The sequence below is a fragment of the Aethina tumida genome, chromosome 3, assembly GCF_024364675.1.
Source record: "Aethina tumida isolate Nest 87 chromosome 3, icAetTumi1.1, whole genome shotgun sequence".
In the NCBI taxonomy this organism is placed as follows: Eukaryota; Metazoa; Arthropoda; class Insecta; order Coleoptera; family Nitidulidae; genus Aethina; species Aethina tumida.
Genome location: NC_065437.1, coordinates 16,404,331 through 16,432,067, shown reverse-complemented (window position 1 = coordinate 16,432,067; position 27,737 = coordinate 16,404,331). Strand labels below are relative to the sequence as shown.

The following is a 27,737-nucleotide window of genomic DNA, read 5'->3' as shown; positions in this document are numbered from 1 at the left end:
TTAATAACAATAAAGGATTTACACTTATGTTTTAAAGAATTCACAGACTGAATAATAATGAGTTTAATTGTCAATACCTGTTAATTTCTCACAAAGGTTTATCTAATTTATTAAATATTAACTTTAAATTAAGAAGTTTAACAGTGTCAACTGACTAATCTTGACTATAACCAATTTTTTCAGTACAAAATATATCACCTGGATTATTTATTCATATGCCTAAATATCATATAGAAATAAATGAAAATAAAAATAAAATATCAATATTTATATACATATATTTTTTTAATATTTATAAACACTATAATACTTATCAGATTAATATTAATTTAATTAAGCTTTTGCGGGAAATATAGAAGATTGTTTGATAAAAGTATCCAATTTCACTTTAAATAATTCAGATTGAATCAGTTCTGTGGATTTACATAATGGATTTTTAACTACATATTCAACATACACCTAAAACAATACAAGTTTAAAGCTGTTCATTATTGTAATTCATCAAGTTACCTGACTGTAAAGTTGATGTAACAGTTCCCTTACTCCAGTGCATTGATTATCAGTGTTGAGAACAAACTTTAAACCTGATGGTGTTTCTAAATAGTACAAGGTGTATTTGGAGGTTTTATAGTAAAGGAATCCGTCTTTTACATCAGTTGGGGAGATTTTACTCACAAACGACTTTATTGAAAACAACATACCATACATCAATTTACCCTCCTAAAAATATTTATAAATTTTATGTTTCTATATTTATAAGTATAATTTACTTCTTCTCGAGTCATTCCCGATTGCTTTAACCTATTCCATTCTTGGTAATATAGTAAAGTTCCGACTTTATCGAAAATATAAATATTATGAACTGTCATTTTTGACAACCACTGTTGTTTTAAGGTTAAATGAGGTTAGGAGTGATAATAAATTGTATTATTTGTAACTAAAAAATAATTCTTTAATAAAATTATTAGATTTCTATAAATTTTAATTTTGAATAAAAGAATATTAGAAATATGGATATAAAATACTCTCAAAAATTATATGTAAAAGCGACGTTGACAAATGTAAATATTTTTATTTTATAAGAAGACGATAATAAAATTAAAAAATATATATACACGTTTAATAAAAAGCTATTAACAACACATTAATAGCATTTAATAATATTATATTAATCCAATAAATCCATATAATTCATACCTTAAAAATCTGAAAAAATAAACTTTAGGTATAAATAATGGCTTTACTTTTCAATTGTAAATTTAATCTGCCATATACCTGCATTTAGAATGTAATATAAAGAAATACAGATTTCATTGTGACCAAATAATAAACTTTGAAAGAACGACTAAGTTACACACTAAACTGATCCGACAACACGGTATAGTTTGACAGTACATCTGCTGGCAAGCTTTATTTTTTCAGAAATAGTATTCCACAATGTGGAATATGAGTGAAATTTGATAAAACATAATTGCGTTGTTGATAGTTTCGTGCTGTGCTTTCTACATGCCTGTTATGTGATAATTGTGTTCCTTTAATTAAGTTCAATAATTTAATTTCCTACGGTTCAAGCATCTGTTCCATTAAGCTGTTGAGATAAATAATTATTTATTTATAATTGGTACGTGTGTGTTAATACAAAATGGGTGAATCTGATGAACATTTGCTGAAGTGTATTAAGCATTATCAAGATAGCTTAGAGAGAAATTCGGAAAAACGCAACGAAACTAAATTACTTCACTCAATAGAGAAACTTGACAAGCTCCACATTAAGGTAACACATTTAGAAGCAACAGGGATTGGGAGGACCGTAAACGGTTTAAGAAAATTTGGTGGAAATGTTGGAAATGCTGCCAAGGCTCTAGTCTCCAAATGGAAGGAAATGGTTGTTGTGGAGGAGGACACTTCTAAAGGTATGTACCACTTTGTTTATTATAATACATAATATATATGCATCAATTTAATTGACAAGAGACAATAGCATATTGTCTGATATCTGTCATCATGTTATAGGTGTATTATTAATGTAATTTTTAATTGTCAGCTGAAGATAGTCAACAAAACTCGGGCGACGATTCGGACGATAATTCATCAATGGACGAAAATTCATCTAGTCACAAGGACAGTGACCAATCGCGATCTAAAAAGACCAGGAAGCCAGAAGACAGACATGGTGACAGACACAGAGGTAAAAAACGTAACTACGGCAGTGACTATGAATCAGGAGACAGTGAGTCAGATTCCTCTGAAGATGAAAATCCGAGGAGACGACACAAAAAGGCTAAATCGTCCCGGAGAGACTCTTCTGAGAGTGAAGAGGAGCGCTCCCATAAAAGGCAGAAACTGGAATCTGAGTCTGATAATGAAGAAAAAAAGTCTGATCACAAAAAAATGAAGCCGTCGAAATCAGATGATTCGAAATCAAGACATAAAAGCAAGGCAGTCAGTGACAGTGAGGACGAAAGTAAGAAGCACAGTTTGAAATCGAAACACAAGTCCGAGACCAAATCAAGAACCCGGTCCAATTCGGAGGATCGAAGTGCAAAGCATGACAAAACATCAAGCAAGTCTCATCATCATCATAAATCGTCAGAAACTGACTCTAAATCGAGGCATTCGTCGAAAAGCGCGAGTAAATCATCTGATGATTCCAAGACAAAACATAAGGAACACAAAGAAGACAAAAAGAAAGAATCCAAAGAATCCAGGTCTGACAGACACAAAGAAAGCAAATCTAGCGATAAACACAGCAAATCTGGTGATAAACATAGTAAATCATCAGATAAACACAAGACAGAGGACAGTAAAAAATCAGACAAAAAATCGAACGAATCATCAAAGAAATCGTCAAGCGATGACAAGAAACACAAACGGTCTAAAGAATCAGAAAAGAAGGAACCAACCAGGCAACTGAGTCCGGACAAAGTAGTAAACGGAATCGATTCCGGTTCAGGAGCAAGTTTTGCTGAGGCGTTGGGAATGTGCATGATGCCTGTTCCTGGCAGCAGCAAAAAGCGACAGATACCTACAAAGAGTAGTGAGGAGCCTAAAACGAAACATTCATCAACATCATCCTCATCAAATGGTACATCTTATAAGTCAGAATCCAGACATACTGAGAAAAAGGAAGAAAAGAAGTCAGAGGTCAATGGAGTCCCAATGCCCAAACAGCCACTGCCAGAACCTTCGGACATTGCTAATTTACTGCCATCAATTACACCAAACTACCGTCCTTTAGGCAACGTGGGATTTGATCAGCCCGTCCGGAGAGCAGTTACCGACGATGAAGCGTTGAGCCGCGTGATTAGTACTAAAAACCAAAGGACAAAGGTATATTCTGGAAATAAGGTTGCGTTTGGCAAAGTGCCTTCGTTGTTCGAGCTGTGCGTTAGAGTACTGCAGGACAATATCGACGCCCTCGAATATACTGGCGGTGTGCCTTATTCGATCTTGAAACCAATCTTGGAGAAGGCCAATCCAGATCAGCTCTACATGATGGAGCACCACAACCCCTACCTCATCGAAGAGACGGACGAACTCTGGCAGCTTCACTGTCAGAAGGAGTTTAAGACGAAGCAGCGTGAAGAGATGGAGACGTGGCGTGAGATGTATATGAGATGTTTGGACGAGCGTGAGGCCAAACTCAAGGCTCTTACAGCCAATATTAAACAATCCCAGGACAAATCCCTTCCAGTCAGGACTACAAAGTTGGCCTACGTGGACAGTGCCGTGAAACCCCCCAGGAACATTATCAAGAAACAGGTATGTAAACCTTCAATTCTTTCTTCTGGTCAATTTGTGTAATTTTAGCTTCGTAAAATATTAGCTATGCGTCGAAAATTGGGAACTAGAATTAAGGGAAAATCATTCTTTTTCTAATTTTTTAGTTTCTGGTACGTTTTCAAATACTTGACATATTCACTAATGTGTATTTTATTTATTTACAGATGAAGAATGGAACAGCGTTTGACAAGAAACCCGCATTAACCCCTACGTCAAGACTTAGTCAACTGGCGACAGCAGGTGAAGCTGGAAAAGTGGCTGTGCCAAGTCCAGGAGTTAGAGCAGCAGAAGGTAGCAGCCGATCTGGTTCCTCGTCATTTAAACCTCCTAAAAAAGCGCCGTTGATGGCCAAAACATTATCGTTCATGAAGAATAGGTTTAAGAGATAGAATTTTTAATACTATTTGTATGTACTTTAAGTTAGATATCATCTTATAAGTCATCTGTAATTGATATTGTTGATTCATTGTGGACTGGTTTTAGTTGTGATTTGCTTTTTGAATTAAATTGTAGAGTAATTTAAAATCCTAGTTTTATACTAGTTTTATCATTTATTTATTTATAATTGTTGATAATTGTATTGCAAGTAATCCAAATACGTATTTAAATTACAATATGCGATTCTTTTTAATATTTAATTTTTATTTCTTTATGATTTTATACAATAGACTATTTACAGTGTTTATTACTGAATTATAAAATTAATACAAAATCTAGTTCGAATATAAAAATTATTCATATTGTCTAAACTAGGTTCAACAGTTTCGTTATAATACCTTCAGATTTATTCCCATTGTAAATTCAATTTTTAACAATGTTCATATACATTTTACAGACAACACTCATGTAAATATGTTAAATCCGTTTAATAGGGTTTAGTTATATTATATTTCTCGCTTCGTGCGTTTTAAATGTGATAAAGACACTCCAAATTGTAATACCAGTTTTCTAATGTCAATTTTTCTTATTGACTCATATTAATTGTAAAATGAAAAAAGTTATGTAAAAACATTACATTGGATCTGTAATATTTGACAAATATTATTTTGTATTGTCATTGTTAAAATTATATCATTTATAAAAATTTGTGATTTATACAGAAAACATTTAATAAAAAGTTGTTAAAGATATTTAGCGTTTTAGTTGTTTAGATTACACCTTTTTACAATTGTAAATATTCAAGGTTTAAAAGTAGTGCAACTTTAAAATAAAACAACCTTCTTTTATTTAGTATCTAGTAGCATACCCATTATTTTTAATAACTTGTAGACACATTTCTACATTGATATAATCGTTCGATATTTCTTTTGAAATATTTGACAGCCTTTTTGCATAGATTTTCCGATCAATATCTTCTCAATGGTTTTCCATTGGATTGAGGTCTGGGTTTTGTGCTGGCCAAGGATGACACGTTCTCCTTGAGAAGCGAAACATTCTTTAACACGCTTAGACGTATGTTTCGGATCGTTGTCGTGCTGGAAGGTACACCATAAACTCATGTTACCTTCGGCAAATGGAAGCATATGATTCTACATAATGTCACGATAAACAAAACGATCCAGAAAAACATCTCCAAACCATAATGCTTCCTTCACCATGCTTCACAGGGGGTCTAGTGTAGTTGGGATTATACCTTTCATTAATTGCTCCTCTCACCTATGAAATGCAATCAGATTTCAATAATTGGAGCCGACTTTGATCGGAAATCAAAATTGTTTTCCATTGCCCACTCTCCAGTTCACATGTTGCCAAAGCAGTTACGTTGCTCTCTAGTTTGCAGAAATGAAGGACTTCTTTGCTGGTTTTCTACCATAGCGACCAGGTCCTTCTAGTCTTCGTTTTATGGTACTCACTAACACACAGAATTCGTATATTATTTGATTTATGCGGGATATGCTGATAAAAGTGTCGCTAACAACAAGCATTTTTGTTTTCCTGTCCAAAGCTCTGTTAGTCTTTCCTTTTCTACCACTTTTCGGAAGTCCTTCCAGTATATTCCTTCTGTTAAAATTGGAAATCGTCTCTGAAATGATCGAAAAATTTAAATCTACTGCAATTTTACTCTGCTTTTCACCATTCCGGAACTTTTCTACAATTTGTTGTTTAATTTAATTAATATTTAATAATAAATGGAGACTTCTTGATATTTTTAGCTTTAAGGAACGATGTCGGACACAGAAATAAATTATAAAATCAATTGTATTGAATATAGGGTTTGGTTGCTTTACTTATAATCACCCAGCCCGAAATAAAATGTTATATAAAAACTATGTAAATAAAGATATTCGTATATAAATTGAGATACGAAATGTTTAGGCACTTATTAATTATAAAATTAATTTAAATTAAAAAGAATTGTTCTTTTAATAAAATGATTGTGGTTTTTAATTTGTTGCTCTACATATGAGTGATAGTGTGTACTCTTCATTACCTTTAAAATGTAACGATTTTTATAAATATTATTCGTCATTCTTATCAAAGTACGATATTTATATTTAGTTTCGAAATTATTATTATTATATTTAATTTTTAAATTTATATTAATCTACTTGTTTGAATGTAAGTTTCGAAATTATTGTCAAGTATAAACGAACGTTTTATATTTAAATATACAAAATATAAATTGTCGGTTTTTAAATTGATTAAGCACACATTAATAATAAACATAATGAGTCTTCCATTAGTATACATTATTAGTATACTGTTCGAAATATTGGATTAAGTAATTTCGAAAGTGGATATTTGAAGAAAATTATGAGCAACATGAATTAAACCGGAATGATTCTTGTATACTAAAAACTGTACAAAAATTATAACGAAACTGTTAGTTCATAAATTCAGTAAGTGATAAGCACATACTAATAATAATTAATGAGTTCTCCATTAATACGTATTCATTTTTACTATATTGTTGGAAATATTGGATTATCCAAATTCAATTGGATATTAGAAGGCATTGATAGATAGCAGACGTTAAACCAGAGTGATTATTGTGCCATAGTATACTTAACCATTTAAGCAAAAAATTACATTTTATTAAAAAAATATTTATACAAAAATAGATTAATTTAAAATAAAATCATTTATAAATTATAAATCGCTGATTCCCTAATATGGTTTGAATTTTATTAATTTTCGGAAATATCGAAATCTCGTTTCGTATTAAAGTATATAATTTTTTGATTGGTAAAAAATATAACGTAACTATCGGTTTTTAAATTTATAAGTGATAAGCACAAACTAATAATAATCATAATGAACCCTCTCATTAGTATATATTACTTGTAAATTGTTCGAAATATATGATTATCTAATTTCGAAAGTCAATATTTGAAGGAAATTATGGATATGGATGTTTAAGAGAAAGATTGATTAAAGTACATGTGGTAGAAATTTAAATTGCGTTGATTTACTTTTGCATTCAAATCTAAAACATTTGAATTAAAAATAAAAAGGCCATGGCATAATTACATACCGATATACCGATTTTACACGCCATTAGATACACTAATGTCATTTTAGTCAGTTATTAATTTAATCTTTTAAAATTGTTATGAGAAGTTGAATAAGTCTACTTAAGTTACATCAAACATTTCTCGAAGTATTGTTGCAACAATAAAGAATCTTTTAATAGTTATAATAGGTAACTTTTTTAAGGAATATGATTCTAGTTAAAATATACTTTTAATGAATTTAAATCCTAATAATAATAATAATAATAATAATAATAATAATAATAATAATAATAATAATAATAATAATAATAATAATAATAATAATAATAAAATATATTGTTATGGTACCTCATATATTTATGAGGTTAAATTAATAATAAAGAAATAATTTTACTATTTTTTTATCAGATTAAGTGTATCACCTGTCAATTTCTTGATATAAAAGTAATACTCAATAAAATTCGGCCAAATTGTAGATCGATCTCATTTGAAAAGACGAGATAATCAAAGGGCAGAAACCGCAACCTTGACGAAATAAAATAGACAATGTCCGTCTAGCTACCGACTAGGAGGGAGATCGGCGAATCTGCGGTCTGGACCAGTTCCGAGCCTAAGGAACACGCACTCTCGCCGTCGCCGACGACCGGCAGAACGGGCCAACACCACGAGTCCGTCAGTACTATGGGGCCACCGACCGAGCGTGGACCATCGGTGCTCGTCACACCATCGCTGTGCTAAATACGAACTCTCGGGGTCAAGGATGATTTGAAGATTTTCGCTACACCATCGGTTTCAAGTCTCTATGAACGCAAATTGTACGCATTATTTGATAATCTACTGATAAGGCTCAGTTAATTTATATCCTCGATTAGTGAGTCGCGGTTGTCCATGATGATGAGCAGATCGCAGTGATGATGAGACTTGGGTCCAATCTTCGGAATAATGGCAAGAAGAAAAAAACTGATGAAGCTCATCCTCGGCCTCTTGATGGGTTTTATCTTCACGCAGATGTTCACGATCAGTAACATGGCGATGCAGGATATGTGCATGTCCGGAAGTCGAATGTCGCCGATGGACCTCATCAACGTCGAAAACGCCCGTGCCCAAAACAAGAACCTGCTCTTCGTGGGAATAATGACGGCATCCAGATACCTGGACACTCGCGCGAAGGCCGTGTACAACACCTGGGGTAGAGAAGTGCCGGGAAAGGTGATGTTTTTCAGTTCGGAATACTCGATCAGTGAACACGTGCCCCTGGTGCCGCTTCCGGGCGTCGACGACACCTACCCACCACAAAAGAAATCCTTCATGATGCTGAAGCACATGTACGACAATTACATAGATAAGTACGAGTGGTTTTTGCGGGCGGACGACGACGTTTACATACGGACCGACCGTCTCGAGGATCTTCTGCGTTCGGTGGACAGTTCGAAGCCGTGGTTTATCGGACAAACGGGTCGCGGGAACCACGAGGAGTTCGGGCTGTTGTCCTTAGACAGTGACGAGAACTTTTGTATGGGTGGAACCGGTGTGATTTTCAGTCGGGAGACTCTGAAACGGATGGCGCCGTACGTGGAGCAGTGTCTTCGGCAGCTCTACACGACACACGAAGACGTCGAGCTGGGAAGATGTGTCAGACGTTTCGCCGGGATTTCCTGCACGTGGTCCTACGAGGCGAGTCACTGCGTTTGTAAGGCAAGAGAGGTGTAGATTTGGTTTGTAAGCGGGGTCGTTATTCAGGTCGTAGCTGCTGGTTGACATATATTTTGAATTTTTTGTATCTTATTTTATTTTTATCTGTTCCTTCTTTTATCGATGTCATCAAACCGGTATTAAATTATAGAAAAACCAACTACTGATTTTAAACTATTATGTGATAGGCAATTAAAAGTACTTACATGAATATACACATGTATTTTTGAGCTGTAGATAATTAGATATATATTTTTTATATCTTTCGTATATACGTTATCTTTGAAATCGTATTACAAATACACATGTACTTATTTCATTCCATATATAGATAACGTTATATTTTTCGAAAATCAATTTCCAAGAATATTTCATTGTTATTTTCATTATTTGATCAATGATTTCCCTGGAATTAATGTAAAAATCTAGTGACACAGTTGCCATTTTTTGTTCTAATTAAATCGACATTTTCTTAAGTGTTTACCTGTCCGACAAGTACATTTCTTATATTTTAAGTAGGCTACAGTGAGATTATTGAACTTGAAATCTCGATTCAAGCAAATAAAAAAAAATAATTTTTATTCATTGTCGATTGTTACATCGAGGTATTACACTAGAACATTACTAATTAATTCAGTAAATAACTGTTTATTTGCATGTGCATCATAAAACGTAATAAACGTACGTACGTTCAATGAAAACAAGTTCAATTGACGTATGGGATACAAATTATCTCAACAATAATTGTGCGGATAGTTTTTGGTGATAATTAATTATGTATTTAATTATATGTAAACGTCTATTAACTATTATTGGTTGAATATTATACAAACTGCAAATATTTGTCTAATATATATCTTATCTTTTCAAATTTGATGCAATGTTATAGTTTGTATATTTAAAGTTTTGGAAATTCTCTGTGTAGGAATACAAGGACATTTGTAAATAACCAAAGTATTGTAGATAGTCATTGATAAGATTGCATGTCATCTGTTGTTATAGATATAATAATAGATAAGCAAACTATAAGAATTGATAATGAAATTAGAGGTAAAAATAGGGCAAAGGTAAACATCAGAAATACTGTTTTTGTTATCTCAACTAGTGATTTTATTTTTGATTTGATTATGAGTTGTACAAATCTGTCTCAACCCTTCATTATATTGTTTCCTTGCGTGGTAGGAAAAAATAGCGATAACTAGTGAGGTACTTACTCATCAATTAATATTGACAAATTACCTTGATCTATTTTGAACATATAAATATAGATTTATCAAAGACCGCAAATAAAAAGTTGACTAATATTGATCTTCGCACGTGTCTTCATTATATTGTTTCCTTGTGTGGTAAGAAAAAATAGCGATAACTAGTGAGGTACTTGCTCATCAATTAATATTAACACATTACCTTGATCTATTTTGAACATATAAACATAGATTTATCAAAGGCCGCAAATGAAAAGTTGACTAATATTGATCTTCGGATGTGTCTACTGAAAAGTTGTTTATGTTAGGTTGTTCATTAATAGAACAGTAGCAAATTGAGTTGGTGTCAAAGAATTCAGCGTAACTGGATGATGTAAATGTCAGAATAAATTTTATTGCCAAGGAAGCAATTAATAACGGTTTTGTGAATCGAAATTGCAAAATGATTTTGACGTTTCAAAGTGATTTTTCGTCTGCATTCTGATTGTATAAAATATATTACAAAATATACAACAAATATACATTTACAATATTTAAGCTTTTTAATGCTTATAGCTGTGTGGATCTGAGTCCATGTTTCGACATTCTCTAAAAATACCATCGCTTTTGCACAATAAACGTTCCCAATCGACGTCGTCATCATAGTACAACCTATCCAAAGTGAGTCGACTTATGTACTCCTGACAAAGTTGCCTCAAAGTGTCGCACCAGGGCTGTTCCAACTCGACAAAGATGAATCCACCGGGAGATCTCTTGTCGGTGACGACATTCTCTCCGTTCACCTTCTTGTAATGGTGGTGCTTGAATCCGTTCTGGCAAAGCATCTCAACTCCTTGCACGAAATCGTCTTTGCTATCTGTACGCTTCGCACACCGTTCTTTGGAACATTTCCCTTTGGGTTCGGTCGTGCGTTTGTGTATCTTGCTTATTTCTTCCGCCACCGCCAAACAGGCCGCGCATCTAATGCCGACCGATTTGAAATTCGGCTTCTTCTTGACCAAATCCATTATGTTGGTGTAAGGATTAATGACGATTGCCGGTTGGAATATAGTGCAATTACATTTCGATTGGATTTCTGGATCGTGGCTGCTCTCGTATTTTTCTGGCTGGTCGTCTAATAATTCAGTGATCGAAAGTTCTTCCTTCTCCGCGTCTTCGGCATCCATGAATTCTGAACAGTTGCATGTTTTGCAACAGCTACAAGCTTTCTTCGGTTTGTAATGGTATATGTACGTTATGTATAGTAAAAAAATTAATAAAAATATAAGTAGTAAACGCATTAAAAAGCTTTTGTAAACGTGACAGGAATTTTGACAGTATCAACTGATGTATTAACATTGTTTAAATATTTTAAAACATTTGTAGACTTTTTTTATTTTTATATTTAACAAACATTACTGGGGGAATATTTGTAATGCAAAGATAGATTTGAAGCACTTCATTCTCTTTCCGTTTCGGCACTTTGGGCCATCATTCCTAAACCATTTACATATGCAAGCGTGCAAGCGTTCATTGGTAACACAATACTTTTCGAGTTGGATGGGCAATTAAGATCACATTTCGTTCTTGGAATAGCGATACATGTGTACCCATACCCGTTACATCTTTTTCTGATGGTGTAAATTGGGGGTGTTAAACGCAACAGATGTGGCAGATAAACAGCGTTTTAAGAAGAATGGTTCGTTGGTTCTTTGACCCAGACCGTGCTTTTAATTAATTTAACTGTCTAGAATTTTAATTATCGAACTATCTGATATAAAATCGGAATATATCTCTGGATATCTCTCAATTATGCAACAATTATTTAAAAATATGAATTACGTTGAAACAAAACCGGTGTTCCCAATCAAGATTTATATGTTCATAAAGTTTTTACTTTAAGATATCCGCAATCTGTTTTTTGACAATTTCCTGTCACTAATTAGATCTTATTTTATGACCAAATTAAATGAAAAAAAAGTGTGTTTAATTACGATTTACAAAAAATCTCCAAAATTATTAAAGAAATGAACTCGAATATTTTTATTTTTTAGAAATTTGTGGAATGGGGACATGTGATAAAAATATACTCATTCTAAAAAACGCACCTAGTGTTTTCACACTTTCAGCCGTTTAATTACACAGACAGACTATATATTTGTGACATAACATAACGTCGTATGAGCTCGTCCAACGAGCCTGTTTCATTATGTACTTATGTATCAAGCAATTAATATATGTATAAACTAATTTTAGAACACTGCATTCACGTTATGAAGTAATTTGTGCTGTTGAATAACTAAGTGGAACAATTATTTAATTTAATTTGGCGTGAGCAAACATGGAGTTAGTTAAAAAATCAGAAGTTAGGTACTTGAAAACTGGAAAGTAGCTATTATTAACATTTTAATTTGATTAAAAATTATACATGTCCCTTGATAAATTAATTTGATACATCACTTATGTTGTTACATGGATTTCATAATTGTCCATCACTTAATGTTTAGTCAAAAAATTGTAGAGCTTAGGTACTTAATAAAATAGATTAAATAATCAAATTACTCCGTCCCGGTAAACCAATAAAATAAGTAATGTTTTACATTTAAAAACAAAATGACCGATGCAAAGATAAATTTTACGGCTTAAGTCGCCTTTAAAATGTATTCATGTGTTTTATCTAAACATTGAACTATTATAGTGTTACATAAAATTTATTTGAACGCATTCAATTTCTTTTTGCGTTACAGAAAGGTCAGACATCCCATTTAAAAGATATTAAAAGTTTACGACACTTAAAAATTATTCGAGTACACACTGCATGTGAACTTAAGTATCTTACTTTAATGGCTAATAACAAATTAAATATATACGACCAAATTAAATACTGTGAGAAGAGAGCTTTTTTATCAATTAAAAGTGTGAATTTACTTGTAATAATATACCAAAATATATGTCGCCTCAGCTGAATTTATTATTAGATATCATTAGAATTATCTTATCATACGACTAATATTTATGGTTACGGTACTTTTTATGCACATTTCATACATAAATTACACCTCTCTCTGCTTTTGTGTTTTGTTCATCGTTCATTGCATGCAAAAATGTATATTTTTATGTTGAGGGTAAATCATTACGTGCATTTTGATTCAACAAATTTTTAACTGATACAGATATCATATTTTATTTTTGTTCTGTTTCAGTGAATACCAAATTTATATTATTTAGGCTATTTATAACTATTATTGTTGGGTTTTATGTATTTAAATAATATATTGCAAATATTATGAATATTTCAAATATTGATTCATGGTAATATTAGTTTGATTTGTAAATATTAGTCCTCTTAATATTTACATAATTAAAATAATCATAAAAATTACATACATTTCTAAAATTAAAATTTATTTAATTTTCAACTGAGTTTAATGGAACTTACAATTTATTTCTAAATTAATATAATATTACAAAAGGTTCAATTAATTTTATTATTAATATTATTCGTTATTAAAATTTTCATAAACAATATTTTAATATTCAGAATTATACCAAGAAAAATTCATTCGTCATCCTCCATATTATCATAATTATACGTTCGGCAAAAATTCATCCATAATAACAGCAATAGACCCTACTCAGTAACTCTTAAATTCATATGAACTTGTTTATCGAAAGTTAAAATCGTCGAGACAACGGAAAATCTACCCCGTTCACTCGTTTCCATACCTGTTCCATAATAAAAAATTCCTACCTGTACCTTTGTACCATTAAAAGTCCACCGGTCGCAAACAAAGGGACTGCCTTTAATGGCGAAAAGAATTTTAAAATGGGATAACCACTATTATTCGGACCGACCATTTAAAAACGCATCCTTCACGGAAGCCGTTGTAAATTATTTTTTAGTTATATTTTAGCAGTACCTGAACATACCAGTAAAATTATTATACAAGAAATATGAATACACATTTTAAAATCAAATTTAATTAATTTAAAATAAGAAAAATTGTTTAAAATACAGAGTTCTGGCCACTTATGTAATTTTTTTCTATCTGGACTGGAAATACTCGTAAAAACCAAAGACAACCAATTAAGGACTCACTGTACATTTTAGCAACACTCTAATTGTTAAATATTTTAGCCATAACTCTTTTATTTAATAAGAACTATAAAATAATATTATTTTCTGCTGTTTTGCACACTATTATTAAAATTACTTTATTCTGAGCTGGACATAAATATAGCAAGTATAATTGTTAGATTTTTGATGAATAAATCTGTGTATTTAATTTAATATTAACACTCTATGAAATCCTTTTTGTTTTATAATTTTGGCACATCTCTGTGGCATAGACTGGAGCATTTTTCTAATATACATGTCTATATTCCTTTAAAATTCTTAGAATTGCTGTGGTGAGTTTATTTAAACTTCTGAAATTTACATGATTCTCCCATAAGGTTGATATCTGGATTGGAACTAGCAAGACAAAACATCGATGTTAACAAATCCGTCACAATTTTGGATAAGTGTTTAGGATCATTTTCACGTTGAAATACATTTATAAAGAGTATATTTTATTCAACATATGGTCGCATTGTCCATTATTTTAAAATTAATTTAGATTTGTCATAAAAAACTTGTCATCCCCAATACTCTGTAGTCCAGCGAATATGATTCCACGTAAAACAAAATTGGACTTTCACATTTTTAGTAACTAGGTAAACTAGTAAACTAAGGTTCTTCTTGTAGATCTGGGGTCAAACGAACCCCCATCCACTAACCTTCTTACAGTCCTTGAACTAATTTCAACAAATCCCATTTCTTCCAAGATGGCTTTAATTTCAATTAACCATAAAATTGGACAGATTTTGTCATTCGAATTATCCAGTTATCGATTTTATTTCAAGTTTTTCGGACATACAAATTTTTTCGTAGCTACCACACCACAGTTTCTCTAATTTTTTTAATTTAATTTGGAAACGATTGACTTATTTAGTCATTGTAATTTTTCATACAGTCTCACTTCGACCAATGGTTAAATAAAGTAAAAGACTAACAGAAAATAATCGATTTAAATTTACAGAGAGCATTGAAAGGTACTGGGAATCACTTCAAGTAGTACAGCTTATATTTTTAATATATATTTATTTATAAGTTGCTATAATTATGTCCATTACTGTATGATAAATTCTGGAAATAATCTAAAATTTAAATTTATTATATAAAAAACAACATTGAATATATGTTCATAAAAACATTTAGTTATTTGTGAGTCTATTTTTGATAATAAATTATGTATATCCTTGTTAGAAAACAGGTACACACAACATAGAAATGTTGTTTTAATTTATAGATTGGACACCTGAATGTTTAAAATTATCATAACAATACTCCTTGTATGCACTTTGAATTTCTATTTTCGTTAATATTTCATCGAAAACACATTCACTATTGTATTTTTCCTACCGCACGTGAGCTAGACTAAGATTTTTTTAAATTGTCTGAACATCCGGACTCAGGAAGCAAATAAAAAAACAACGAAAAACATACAACGTCAATTAAATAAACGGCAAAACACGATATTTCAACAAACAAACTAATTATAATAATTTTACTTCACTTTCCGCATATTCTTCGCTATCAAATAACGTGCAGTTGTCAAGTATTCAAATCAAACGTATAATTAAATTTAATCTGAAATAAACAAAAAAACACAATAACCAGTCTAGACATACTCGTTTCCCGTTATTATTAAAACAAAATCAATTCAAACAAATAAGATAATCGCGTGCAGCATCTATTTTTAGTGCCAGTGCATTTTCATGTGCACGTTAAAATGCATTCCTCATCATAAACAATAAAACAACCTATTATTTATTACGGTCGTATAAAAAAGTCAATGATTTAATGCAAGAATGGGATTGAGCAATTTCAATTGCATAAATTATGAGTTATGGACCGTTTCCTTGTAGGCTTTTCCATGGAGATCTTTTAACATGTGATTTATGGGTATTTAATTTAGAGATTAATTAATCAAAGATGTCAGTTCATGAATATAATGTACTGTTTGCACAATATAATTTTTTAATTAATCTGAAGACCATTTCAAGTGGAGCAATATTCTAATAATAATCTATAGGTTGTGAGGGTCAAAATATTGAAAGGAACAATTGTTAGAAAGTCTAATGAATTCGCATTATTCATTATTTACCACATATCAACAAATATAAGTATCGATTAATCTTTAATTTCCTTTAAGCGAGCATTTCTAAATATTTAATCACAGAATTGCGGGAGTAATATATAAAAAATATTTTGTAGTAATTAATGATTAATCTTAGGTACCATAAAAAGTAACTTCAAATATAAAATAATCAACACTTTTTTGCCAATATGCATATCATAAAAATGGTGGGTTTTGGAACTGAGAAAAGATCAACTTCTTGTCTTCCTCTTCATAATTAAATCGCTAAATACGTTCAAAATTAGCCAATGATAAATATTAGTAACTCGGAGAAATATTTTAACTATATTAAATTGTGAAGGTTTCTATGAAGAATCAGCTTTTTTGATGAAGTTCAATTCTTGATAGAGTTGGACTGATCATTTGGCCTTTTGGTAGGAACTCAATCTGTATAATTTTACGTTCCACCATACTGTCATAAAATTTTTCTTGGATTAACTTTCTGAATTTGGACATTAGAAAATTGATTTAATTGTGTGTAAAATCTATTATTAATATTTTAAAAAATGAATTAATTATTTACCAGGACAAAATTTATAATTATCTTATAATTAATGTATAAATCTGTTGACACTTTATTGCTCTTTGTCGTATCCATAGATATGAAAAAATTTATTAAATATTTAGTACATTTATTGCTTTAATTAATTTATTTCAATGAAACCAGATAAAAATATCATTCATTTTGGTTGGAGAAATATTGTTACATGTTTTTATCTCAATGATTTTTTTAAACTTTATTTAATAAGAACTTTTTATCTTAACTAAATTGCAGCTATAAATAAATATTAACTTTTATCACAACTAAAAATGAACGTTAAAGATAAATATGTACCGAAAAATTTGACTAAGATCTAAAAATCGTTATTACCTCATTATTATTACATTCATTCAAATTTCGCGAACTGCAAAGTAAAAGTGTTTACGTTATCGAAAAAAATCAGACGGCTGGAAGTTAATATTTCAAACAGTCTCTTCAATAAATAACCCACAGTTTATATAATTTTTAGATATTAAACATGCGCCTTGTATATTTATCATTTCCAAGGATTGTTGCATACAAATAGTTAATCAAGCATACTATCCACAGACACAGTTTTACATTTGTAGATTTAATTTAATTTATCTGAATTAATTCACTTAAACATAATATCTAGCAATATAATTAATTCACAAATTAATCCCATTATATGATTCATTTATATGATCTGATCTGATGTTCATCAACAATAATAATTTATGTCTGATAAACTTTGTCTGCAAATAATAAGCAACTACAATTTCAATTACACAGTAAATTAATAAATGCAATATCATTTACGATTGTGTACTTTCACAGTTGAACGTATGATGACAAAAAAATATCAAATTTCATTAACCCAGGTATTGAATAATAGCTGACACATACATGTTATATTTATTTCCTTCCTTTATATTTGCTAATAATCATCTTAGATTAAGGTTCTTAATGACCGGCCCAATTTTTTAATTGCCAATTGATAAATATAATCAATTCAAGTTCACTCTTGCTTAAGTCATGTTTATTAGTGACACAAATTTAACCGAAATCTTTTTATTAATTTTACATGTTACTATGTTGTATGATTATTTTAACCCCAATCTCTTTAATCTTATTCAACGAAACATAATTTTTTGGCACGTGCTGATCAAAAACTATTTAACGACCAACTCAACACAAACAAAGTTCATAATCTTCATAAAAACTATTTTAACGAATACCGGGAACATTTTTCTACAGTTTCCGACTATTGAAAAAACAAACGTACCGATTCAAACAACTGTAGAAATACACAATCGAGCAGTAAATGCATTTTATTCTAAACACCTGGTAATTTATTTAAGGCTCTGGGTGGGCTATAAGTAACAACTGTTTTTACGATGTTATATAAATATCACACATTTATTATATTGTATGTCAAAATGTCTATAGTTCAATTGGTAAAACCAATTTTCTACATTCTATTAAACGTACTAAACATCGAAAAGCTGCATTTGGCAATGCTAATCTAAAACTCATTAATATGTTGTTCATGGCTTATTTAATTATTGCCGGTCAATGTTCATTCATCTGTCGCCAAATCTGGGCGGTGCCTTCAAATAACCAGGCCTAATTCAAGTTAATCTAAACATATAAAAAAGCTATTATAACAATGTGACTAAATTGAGTCCTTGCAAAAAATAGAAGTGTTTATTAAACAATATCATGTAGGTAGGATGATGATCTGGCACTAAATTTAACATATTTTATACAAATATCTGAATAAATTTACTTTCAAGTAGCTCATTATCTTCGACACACATCTAAATAATTATGTAATATATAATCCAATTATTTTCTTTATCCCAGAGTAAATCGATGAGATTTTTTTTTATATTCAGCCCGCATAACTCAAATTGTATGTACTTGATTTTTTGAAGTGTTTAAATCAAACGATGCTATTTATCTGGATAGTCGTGTCTGTTGCAATAAAAAATCCATTTAACAAAAACCAACTTTATTGTATAAACCCATACAAAAATAGTACGTGGAATGAAAAAAATGTTCATCAAGTGGGTCAACAGTGTATTATACACAATCAAACAATTCAATGTTGGTTGGACGTTGCTGATTTGAATATTACCCTAATGGCCGTTCATTTCGTTGTATTAACCGACAATTTTATTTAATAGATGCAGACGATCTTCTACAACAACCGGAGCGGCCCGGACGCCTTTACGGGCGATTTGAAACAGAAGGAAGTTCATAGAGCCATCACGTTACATCCTGTCAAACATCCCAAGCACATGCACAGGCTCCACAAGTATGTCAAGGTTAGTAACTTCTTTGCAATTTAATTATTAACCATATTGGGATGAACAGTTGCTTCTACTGTTCTGACGGTTGTTTTACATTTGACATCCGCAACAGAAGCACCATTTTGAGACATTATGGTTTTTAACTGGGTTAATGAAAGATTACGTAGAAGTTACGTAGACGTGTGTGTAAAAATGTGACGATATTGCTGTTCATTTTAAAATTTAATGTAATTGATTTAAATAGCTTATTTTAAAATTAGATGGGAGGTCGTGTCAAATGTAATTCAAGATTATCTTAGTGTCTCGTAATTGTTTTCAATGTTAATTTATTGATTTGTTCCATAGAATAGTTTCGTAACAAATAATTTTATAGATATATTAATAGAATTAAATTATAACAATTTGAAATAAGAATTACATTAACAACCTTCAATTTTATAATAAAATTGCCAGGTACTGGAGTATTTTACATTTTTTAGATGTTTCCCCTTACAACAAATTACTTTTTTCACAATTTACCTTCTGGGTGACCTTCTAAGCTAAATACAACCTTCACTAAAATGTCGCTATTATTTTTTCAAACCAATTTCTCCAAATATTTGAAATAATTATAGGAACGATATGTTTTTTCGGTTTTTGCAGGAACTTTAAATAATTTGTTTCTCCCAGAAGTTTTTGCATTTATTTGTACTTGCTATATCTATTATTTATCAATGTCAACCATAATATGCATTTTAAAACATCAGCCTTAAACTTTGATACGGTTTACTCATACATTAACAACCTTGCAATAGTAAACAATTCAAATGTATGGATGAACTAACTAATTGAACAAACTTTATAGGGATTAAAAATACAAGCGAACCTCCAAAAAAGCATAGAATTGCACAGGGACATTGCAGTATCTATGCGAGAGCTCGGATACCAAAAAGATAGACTGGACACTGCCATTTTAGTGAGAGATTTACCGTTATATCCAGCCAAACGAGGATCTGACAACTACCTTGGCGATACTAAAATATTAGGTAAATTCTGATGGAACCTTGTAACCCGGAAACGAATTATTTAATAGTCTTTTATATAGTATTTGTTTTAACATTACGTTATCTAAACAAATATTCTAATTTTAGGAACGCCAATAACAATAAATCGTTACACACCACACGATCTCCAGAATGTTTTAGAATGGGAATTAATATCAAAAGCTCTCTATTCGCACAGAGATTTGAGTCCGAAAAAAAGAATTGGATCGTCCATGAAGGAAGGACTGAATGACGTTACCAGAGAGGTAATTCGTAATTTTAACGCTAATTAAATGTATGTTAATGAAATAATTTCTGATGAGTCTGGCAGAATTCTTCAAATAGCAACAGGAAATTTATACATCTGTTCGCTGTTACTAACCGCAGGGGAACTTTCACTGTTTGTTGTAAATGTTATCAAGTCACCTAATGCACTCATAAAATGAATTAATTAAATAAACTAAATAAAATGTTTACAGATAATGGATATTGTGAATTCATACTCCAAACAACGAGGGAGAGTAATCGAATTTAAAGAAATACTGTATGGATATTGGAGGCTGGATCCAACTCATGGAGTTGACTTAATACTCGATTTATTGCTCGTGTATAAAAAATACCGAGGACACAAAATGACTGTTCAAGTGAGACGACACGCATATGTCCAACAAACATTCTCAGGTACTAACCACCTTAAATTTTCCTATAAAATGTACATTTTTCATTTTGTTGCAGAAATAGCAATTAGGGAAGTTTTACCGGATCCAGTTGCTGAATACGAAGATCCCAATTCAGTGCCGGTACACAAGAAATTGGTCCAAGATTTGTTCTCGAAAATTAGCAAGAATCTTCCTCCAATTTTCAACTTCATGAATGAAACCAACAAATCCGTAATCAACTTCGTAATGCCATTAAAAGGTCGATATGCCACATTTCGTAGATTCATTACCATGTACTCCGATGTTGTCTTAAAAGAAAAAGAGTTGGCCAAATTGCATATTATATTGTACGAAGATCCCGAAATTCCTAGTGATTATATTCGAAGTAAATATTTAATAGAAAAAATCAGAAGACAATTTACTTATAGAAGTATAAACTTGATAATGCCAGAAGAAAGTTTTTCAAGAGGAAAGGCACTACAACATGGCGTGGATGCACTAGAAAAGGACGATTTAATGGTGTTCATAGACGTAGACATGATATTTGATAAATCATACTTGGATAGAGTTCGATGGAACACCGTTAAAAACAAATCTGTTTATTATCCGATCGTGTACAGTTTATATGATCCTGGACTGCTCAATAAATCGTACACGAACGCAGAATTCTCGCTATTTAAACGCGACATGATCGATGACGTCAATGGATATTGGAGATTTTTCGGTTTTGGTATAGTGAGTTTGTATAAAAGTGACTATTTAAATTTAGGTGGCTTTAATTTACATCTGAATGGGTGGGGTTACGAGGATGTTAACTTTTTTGACAACACAATTAAGTCAAATTTGAGAATAGTGAGAGCAGTGGATCCTGCACTAATACACGTGTTTCACGCAAAAAACTGCAAAGATGCTGTGGACAGTGATCAAAAGCTAATGTGTTTGGGCACTAAGGCCAATTCATTGGGTTCTACAAAAACTCTCCAACATGTTTTTATGAAGTATAGAAAATATTTTAGGTAACATTTAGATGGACACTAAAATTTGTCTGTGATTTACCGTGAAATAAATTATTGTCATTTGCTATATATTTTTATATTATGCCAATTGTTATAGTTGTATATTACACATCATATTATTGTAAACAACATAACAATTGACCTATTTATTTTTGTATGTTTAGGTATTTTTGTATATTGACACTTATGTAGAGTTCCTCTAGGTTAAGATATTTTTAAATAATTAAGAAAGACGTCTCCTATCACACGCTCATTATGTTGGAATTTATTATGTAAAGAATGTGTCATTGTGGCACTAACAGACTAAACTGCCATAAAACAATGCAGATGCAAACTGCAAAATGTAAATAAATGTTATGAAAAAATATTTGTTTCATTTATAAGATAAAGTAATTTTAAAGTATAACAGAATAGAAACGGATAATTAAATACTAGAAAATTAAATTAGTATATTTTCAGTCAAATAATACTAAATGAATCTGTTTGTAAATCATGTAATTAAGGATGTATTAAAGTTATAACATAACAAAAACTGAATGTTAAATAAAAAATATTTGCTTTAAAAAGAAACATTTGTTAAAGCAAATTTATATTGGTTGTGCCTATCTAGAAATAAGTTACGTTTTAAAAACAATAAATACAATTCCCTAATTCTTTTTAGTCTTATCTAACCGACAAATTGGACTCTTTTGCACCATTTCCAAGTCTACCTTAGGTCCCACCAAGTCCCTAATATTGTTAAAACCATACTTAATCATTGTGGGCCTCTCTAAGGATAAACCCCAGGCCAAAACGCAAACATCTTCAGGTAAACCCATGGGTAGCAACATTTCTGGCCTAAAGATACCGGAATTGCCGATTTCGATCCATTTCTCAAGACCTGGATGGAAGCAGAAAATTTCCATGCTCGGTTCAGTGTATGGATTGTATGCCGGCTTGAATTCCAGTTCGGTGATGCCCAATTTCTTGAAAAATTCGGTGAAAACGCCGATGAGATCGCCAAGGGTGAGATTGTAGTCGGCAATCACGCCCTCCACTTGGTGGAACTCTGCTAGATGGGTGGCGTCCAGTGTCTCGTTACGGAATACTTTGTCAATACTGAACAGCTTGGTGGGTTTGAACTCCTTTTGCTGCGCCAATTTGTAGAGCATACGCGCGCTTACGGCGGTGGTGTGGGTTCTGAGGAGGTTCTTTTGGGCTTCCTCGATTTTCCACTCGTATCCATAGCTGAAAAAAGACCGTGAAACCAGTTGCTTAATTCGAAATCGTAATATATTACCCGGTGGAACCGTATCCTCCTACACTGTGGGTGGTTTTGACCCGTTCCAGGTATTCTTTGGGAAACTCAGAGCTGATCGCCGGATCGGAAATGAAGAAAGTGTCGTGCGCATCTCTGGCCGGATGTTGCTGGGGTTGGTAGAGGGCATCAAAGTTCCAGAAGGAGTTTTCGATGTAGTTGTTGGTGGGCATTTCAGAGAAACCCATTTCTAAAAATATCTGCCTGAATTCCGACCTAACTTTCAATAAAGGATGCAAATAACCGCATTCCGGCGGTACACCGAGTGCGTCGAAGTTGTACTCCTTGAATTTCAAGTCTTTCCAATTGCCCGATAGTAGCATTTCAGTTGTGAGGTCAGTTTCCAGTTTTTTTAATTCTAAACTGAATTCTGGACCTTTCTTTAGAAGGAAGCTTTTCACAACAATCTCCTGTATCAGTTTTCGCTTTTTGTATTCCTGTTTGTCTTTGTCAGACAATCCATCAGTTGAGCCAGATTGAATTGATTTTAATGTTTGTTGAACTGTATCAGTTATGCTTGGTACTTTTCTTTTTACCAAAGGTGGGTTGCAACTTTTATCAACTTGAATCCAACCAGCTGACATTGCTTTACTGAATCCGATTTTTGCGTTTGGTATTTTCATTAGTTCTGCTTGAGGAATGCCTGCCTCCGGCACACTGTTATATATGTTTGCTTCATAACTTCCTTTAAAAAATATATAACAATTACAATAAATTTTTAAAAATATATTTCATGTAACAATTATTTAAAAGTATACAATAATTTCAAATAACAGATGTTTTTTTCATAAAAACATTAAATTAGTTCCTTACCATTTTCAATCATCTGTTTGCCTTCATCAGTGACTTCTAGTCTTTTTTCACTGACTTGATCAGCTGTTACTAAATCACCATTCGCTTGAATACTTTTTAAAGCCCCCACAATTTTTTGATGATCTTCACTAAAAGCTGTTGCCAAATCCAGGGTATTCACTGCATCCCTATCGGATAAATACTTGAGGATCTTTTCACTTAATTCTGCCATGGTTGCACTTATTTGTTAGTTCTTGTTAATAAATAAATTTAAATAATTTTATAAAATGATGAAATTTTTGTATGATTTGAGGTTAACTTAGTAGATAGCGGTTGCCGTGCATGGTAGGTGACGTCACACCAGTTCTGTGCGTCACACCAGTGACAGCTAATTCGAAAAAAATAAATTTCAATAAAATTAAAATTTATAAAAATTCGAATGCTTATAAAAAAATATTCTTTCATTATATGTATTAAAATTTAAAGCTACTATTTTTTAAGTATTTTTAGATAAAATACATTATTTTCTGGGTATAGAAGTTTCATGTTATATAAAATGTATTTAAAAAAGGCATTTTTCACAGAACCCTTTTTTATTTAAAACTTAATACAAAATTAAAATTAAAAATAATCAACAATCTAATACTGTCACATAACAAATACATTAAATTCAGTCTTAAATTAGAATGTTACAGCAAATAATGTACACAGAACATATGTGTTTTAAATAATTAATTCTCAACTGTTTTCTTCTGATCAATTTTCCTGGCGGGTTCTCCGGTGTTTTCAATTGGAATCTCCCGGTGTTCGATAGCTTTGTCTTCAGTATTCGGAGCAGAAATGCTTAGAACTCCATCGGAGGAAAGTTTACTATTTACTTGACTAATATCATAGTTCTTTGGTACCACGTATTTCCTTACGAAGTGCCTTGAAATGTAACCGTGCTCATCCTCCTTTTCTTCATGCTTAGCCTCAACCATCAAAGTATTGTTGCCGATAACTTTGACCTTGATTTCCTCGGGTTTGAACTGTTGCACATCCAGATTTACGTTGAATTTATCCTTGCCAAATTGAATGGTCGATCCCTCGTCCAAATGAGAGGCTGCAGATCTCCAGGGTCTCATGTAACCTGCAGGACAACGGGCCAAATGCCTGGAAACTGTCAGCGGTTCGAGCAGATCTTCTGGTGTCAATCCCAAGCCGAAATGCTGGTCCAAAAGTCTGGTTGGACGATAGAGATGGTTGAAGTCGTCGAAAAATGGTAGCAGAGACATTTTGAGATTTGTCGTTTCGTTGGTTCTCGTAATGATTACAACGAATGTCGAATTTAAACTGTCGGTAGTTACGCGCGCTTCGCTTTTATATTTAAGTATCGACGATCTAGATGGCAGCAGAATGCTCATGAATTTGCTAGAATTCACAGCATTGTTTCGCTTCAACGGCTCTCTAGAATGATCCTGAGTTTAATGCAAAATTAACTTGGAACCTAAATGTTAGCCAATTTGATTGAATGAATGAATTAATATTGTTTTATTTAATAATAAATATTTAATAAAATAATAATTAACTATCTCCAATTTATCTTATCAATTTAGAACTTGTAAGTGTAAGTAATTTTAATGCTATTTTTGGTTACATAATTTGTAATTTTGACTAAAATAAAGTAAACCTTTTTTCATTTAAAATTTATTCTAATACCTGTCTCAAATATATTTGAAATTGATATTAAATTTAAAAAATATACAATATGATAAATCCAAACTGAAAATTACAAATTCTTCCACTAGTATTCTTAATTAGTAAGTTAACGCTAATATAAGTGAAGTCAACCAATTATTTCTTGAAATTAAATGAAACCTTACATTAAAAACGTTAAAATAAATAAATCAGTTTACTTGTCTTTTTTTCTTGTCGGTTTACGTTCATTTTGTCTTTCATTATACTTTGTTTCAGTAATTTTTAGAATATCGAATGCTGTACTTTGAATAATTTAAAATTTATTAGATAATTGATGGTGGCAGGAACATTTTAAGTCTATTTAGGATTCTTTCGTAATAAAAATTCTTATGACCAAGGCTGACCTAAAACAGATGACAGGAGTCCCGTATAGATGTATTTTATAATTGTATATTGGAATAAGAATTTCTAAAGGCAACAACCAGAGGAAATTTAAAGATTTGATTTCTGGAAAAAATTTTGACGTCATTAAAAGGGCTCCGAATGATGGTGGTATCAGCTACATTCAGAATTATCAATTAAATAATTGAAATTTATAAGATACAAACTTTACTTTTATTCAGTAAAAATCAGATAAGTTCGTAGTAGTCTGTAGTTAATTTGTAAATTATAAAATATTTATTATTCATGTTCAATGGAATTGTACTTTGGGAAAGCATCTAAGTTGGAAATGTTTTCAATTTTTATTTGTTGATCAAAATAACTTAAAACTTTCAGTATAATTAAACAAGTAAAATTTAAATATTAATATAGTTAATATGTTGCATATTGCATATGTTAATTCTGTTAGAGCATGAAAACTCAACAGGTCGATTAATTAGTGCACCATAAGATCCTAAGAAGTAATTCAGTTGTTTTATTTAAAGAAGAATTTTATCCAGCTGGAATCTTCATGGATAAATTTATACGCACGCATACGTGACTAGAGAATCTCATAAATATTTATTTTGAGACATGCAATTTAAAATTGCTTTATTTTTAACTTTTAATTATTTTTTTAACATATTTTATGTGAATTATATATAATTTTTTGATAATAGGGTGTAAATTAATTAAAAACCTACATAGAATTAAATATTCTTTATTGTCTTACTATTAAAATACAAATATTCATACATATATACTCAAATACCAAATTAACATTGATATTAAATTCAGACTCAAATTTAAAACGGTTAAGTAAACCTATTAACTTCTATCAATTAATTAATTTATTAACTTATTTTTCTACATCTTTTTTCTGTTCAATTTTCCTTACTGGCTCTCCAGTTTTTTCGATTGGAATCTCCCGGTGTTCGATGGCATTATCATCAACATTCGGGGCGGAAATGCTCAACACTCCATCGGATGAAAGCTTGCTGCTTATCTGACTAATATCATAATTCTTTGGCACGACATATTTTCTAACAAAGTGTCTCGAAATAAAACCGTGCTCATCCTCCTTTTCCTCATGCTTAGCCTCAACCATCAAAGTATTGTCTCCGACAACTTTGACCTTGATTTCCTCAGGTTTGAACTGTTGTACATCCAGGTTTACGTTGAATTTATCCTTGCCGAACTGAATTGTCGATCCTTCATCCAAATGAGAGGCTGCAGATCTCCACGGTCTCATGTAACCGGCGGGACAACGAGTCAAATATCTGGGAACTGTCATCGGTTCGAGCAGGTCTTCCGGCGTCAATCCCAATCCGAAGTGTTGGTCTAGAAGTCTGGATGGACGAGAGATATAGTTGAAGTCGTCGAAAAACGGCAGTAGAGACATTTTGATATTTTTAGGCTTCGTTTGCTCTCGTAATGATCACAACGAATGCTAAATTTGAACTGTCGATAGTTCCGCGGGCTTCGCTTTTATACTTACCGGCTAACGATCTAGATGGCAGTAGAGGACTCACGAATTTGCTAGAATCCTCTGCATTATTTACTTTTAAGGGATGTCTGGAATGATCCCGAGTTTGATGAAAAATTAATTTGTAACCTATATCTTATTGTAAGTGAATTTGTTCGAATGAATGAATTAATATATGTATCGTTTTATTTTATA

At 31.6% G+C, this 27,737-nt stretch overlaps 7 protein-coding genes across 8 annotated transcripts; 2 read left to right on the top strand and 5 right to left on the bottom strand.

The window, feature by feature from the left end:
• Positions 1-260: 260 nt before the first annotated feature.
• On the bottom strand, positions 261-928 carry LOC109605650 (trafficking protein particle complex subunit 1). Its single transcript, XM_020022245.2, has 3 exons — positions 771-928; positions 511-720; positions 261-459 (listed from the first exon to the last, which is right to left on the bottom strand). Exons 1-3 carry the CDS (start codon positions 867-869, stop codon positions 334-336), a joined length of 435 nt encoding a protein of 144 aa, XP_019877804.1. The 5' UTR covers positions 870-928; the 3' UTR covers positions 261-333.
• A 497-nt stretch (positions 929-1,425) lies between these two features.
• Positions 1,426-4,913, top strand: LOC109605643 (transcription elongation factor B polypeptide 3). The gene is made up of 3 exons (XM_020022236.2): positions 1,426-1,913; positions 2,045-3,762; positions 3,948-4,913. Exons 1-3 carry the CDS (start codon positions 1,643-1,645, stop codon positions 4,170-4,172), a joined length of 2,214 nt encoding a protein of 737 aa, XP_019877795.2. The 5' UTR covers positions 1,426-1,642; the 3' UTR covers positions 4,173-4,913.
• Positions 4,914-7,872: 2,959 nt separating this feature from the next.
• LOC109605653 (chondroitin sulfate synthase 1) lies at positions 7,873-22,229 on the top strand. 2 transcript variants are annotated; one of them, XM_049964491.1, is made up of 7 exons: positions 7,873-8,053; positions 8,111-8,933; positions 19,048-19,188; positions 20,018-20,198; positions 20,304-20,461; positions 20,675-20,876; positions 20,931-22,229. In XM_049964491.1, exons 2-7 carry the CDS (start codon positions 8,181-8,183, stop codon positions 21,872-21,874), a joined length of 2,379 nt encoding a protein of 792 aa, XP_049820448.1. In that variant the 5' UTR covers positions 7,873-8,053; positions 8,111-8,180; the 3' UTR covers positions 21,875-22,229. The 2 variants fall into 2 exon arrangements, with proteins under 2 accessions (XP_049820448.1, XP_019877807.1); XM_020022248.2 differs by having other exon boundaries at positions 7,874-8,912.
• On the bottom strand, positions 10,614-11,441 carry LOC126264867 (uncharacterized). Its single transcript, XM_049964508.1, has one exon. It carries the CDS (start codon positions 11,413-11,415, stop codon positions 10,678-10,680), a length of 738 nt encoding a protein of 245 aa, XP_049820465.1. The 5' UTR covers positions 11,416-11,441; the 3' UTR covers positions 10,614-10,677.
• Positions 22,230-22,348: 119 nt separating the features above from the next.
• LOC109605654 (phenylalanine--tRNA ligase alpha subunit) lies at positions 22,349-24,315 on the bottom strand. The gene is made up of 3 exons (XM_020022249.2): positions 23,981-24,315; positions 23,150-23,852; positions 22,349-23,097 (listed from the first exon to the last, which is right to left on the bottom strand). The coding sequence occupies exons 1-3, from the start codon at positions 24,189-24,191 to the stop codon at positions 22,518-22,520; spliced, it is 1,494 nt and encodes a 497-aa protein (XP_019877808.1). The 5' UTR covers positions 24,192-24,315; the 3' UTR covers positions 22,349-22,517.
• A 218-nt stretch (positions 24,316-24,533) lies between these two features.
• LOC109605655 (protein lethal(2)essential for life-like) lies at positions 24,534-25,298 on the bottom strand. The gene has a single exon (XM_020022251.2). The coding sequence runs from the start codon at positions 25,231-25,233 to the stop codon at positions 24,691-24,693; it is 543 nt and encodes a 180-aa protein (XP_019877810.1). The 5' UTR covers positions 25,234-25,298; the 3' UTR covers positions 24,534-24,690.
• A 1,463-nt stretch (positions 25,299-26,761) lies between these two features.
• Positions 26,762-27,524, bottom strand: LOC109605646 (protein lethal(2)essential for life-like). Its single transcript, XM_020022241.2, has one exon. The coding sequence runs from the start codon at positions 27,456-27,458 to the stop codon at positions 26,916-26,918; it is 543 nt and encodes a 180-aa protein (XP_019877800.1). The 5' UTR covers positions 27,459-27,524; the 3' UTR covers positions 26,762-26,915.
• Positions 27,525-27,737: the final 213 nt, after the last annotated feature.

Excerpts from the sequence above, each read along its gene's own strand:
- LOC109605650 (XM_020022245.2), bottom strand. The coding sequence starts at position 869 with ATGACAGTTCATAATATTTATATTTTCGATAAAGTCGGAACTTTACTA. Across the intron at positions 721-770 it reads CGGGAATGACTCGAGAAGAA|GAGGGTAAATTGATGTATGG; the intron begins GTAAATTATACT and ends AAATATTTTTAG. Across the intron at positions 460-510 it reads TACATCAACTTTACAGTCAG|GTGTATGTTGAATATGTAGT; the intron begins GTAACTTGATGA and ends GTATTGTTTTAG.
- LOC109605643 (XM_020022236.2), top strand. The coding sequence starts at position 1,643 with ATGGGTGAATCTGATGAACATTTGCTGAAGTGTATTAAGCATTATCAA. Across the intron at positions 1,914-2,044 it reads GGAGGAGGACACTTCTAAAG|CTGAAGATAGTCAACAAAAC; the intron begins GTATGTACCACT and ends TTTAATTGTCAG. Across the intron at positions 3,763-3,947 it reads GGAACATTATCAAGAAACAG|ATGAAGAATGGAACAGCGTT; the intron begins GTATGTAAACCT and ends ATTTATTTACAG.
- LOC109605653 (XM_049964491.1), top strand. The coding sequence starts at position 8,181 with ATGGCAAGAAGAAAAAAACTGATGAAGCTCATCCTCGGCCTCTTGATG. Across the intron at positions 19,189-20,017 it reads GGCTCCACAAGTATGTCAAG|GGATTAAAAATACAAGCGAA; the intron begins GTTAGTAACTTC and ends CAAACTTTATAG. Across the intron at positions 20,199-20,303 it reads TGGCGATACTAAAATATTAG|GAACGCCAATAACAATAAAT; the intron begins GTAAATTCTGAT and ends TTCTAATTTTAG.
- LOC126264867 (XM_049964508.1), bottom strand. The coding sequence starts at position 11,415 with ATGCGTTTACTACTTATATTTTTATTAATTTTTTTACTATACATAACG.
- LOC109605654 (XM_020022249.2), bottom strand. The coding sequence starts at position 24,191 with ATGGCAGAATTAAGTGAAAAGATCCTCAAGTATTTATCCGATAGGGAT. Across the intron at positions 23,853-23,980 it reads CAAACAGATGATTGAAAATG|GAAGTTATGAAGCAAACATA; the intron begins GTAAGGAACTAA and ends TATTTTTTAAAG. Across the intron at positions 23,098-23,149 it reads GGAGGATACGGTTCCACCGG|CTATGGATACGAGTGGAAAA; the intron begins GTAATATATTAC and ends GTCTTTTTTCAG.
- LOC109605655 (XM_020022251.2), bottom strand. The coding sequence starts at position 25,233 with ATGTCTCTGCTACCATTTTTCGACGACTTCAACCATCTCTATCGTCCA.
- LOC109605646 (XM_020022241.2), bottom strand. The coding sequence starts at position 27,458 with ATGTCTCTACTGCCGTTTTTCGACGACTTCAACTATATCTCTCGTCCA.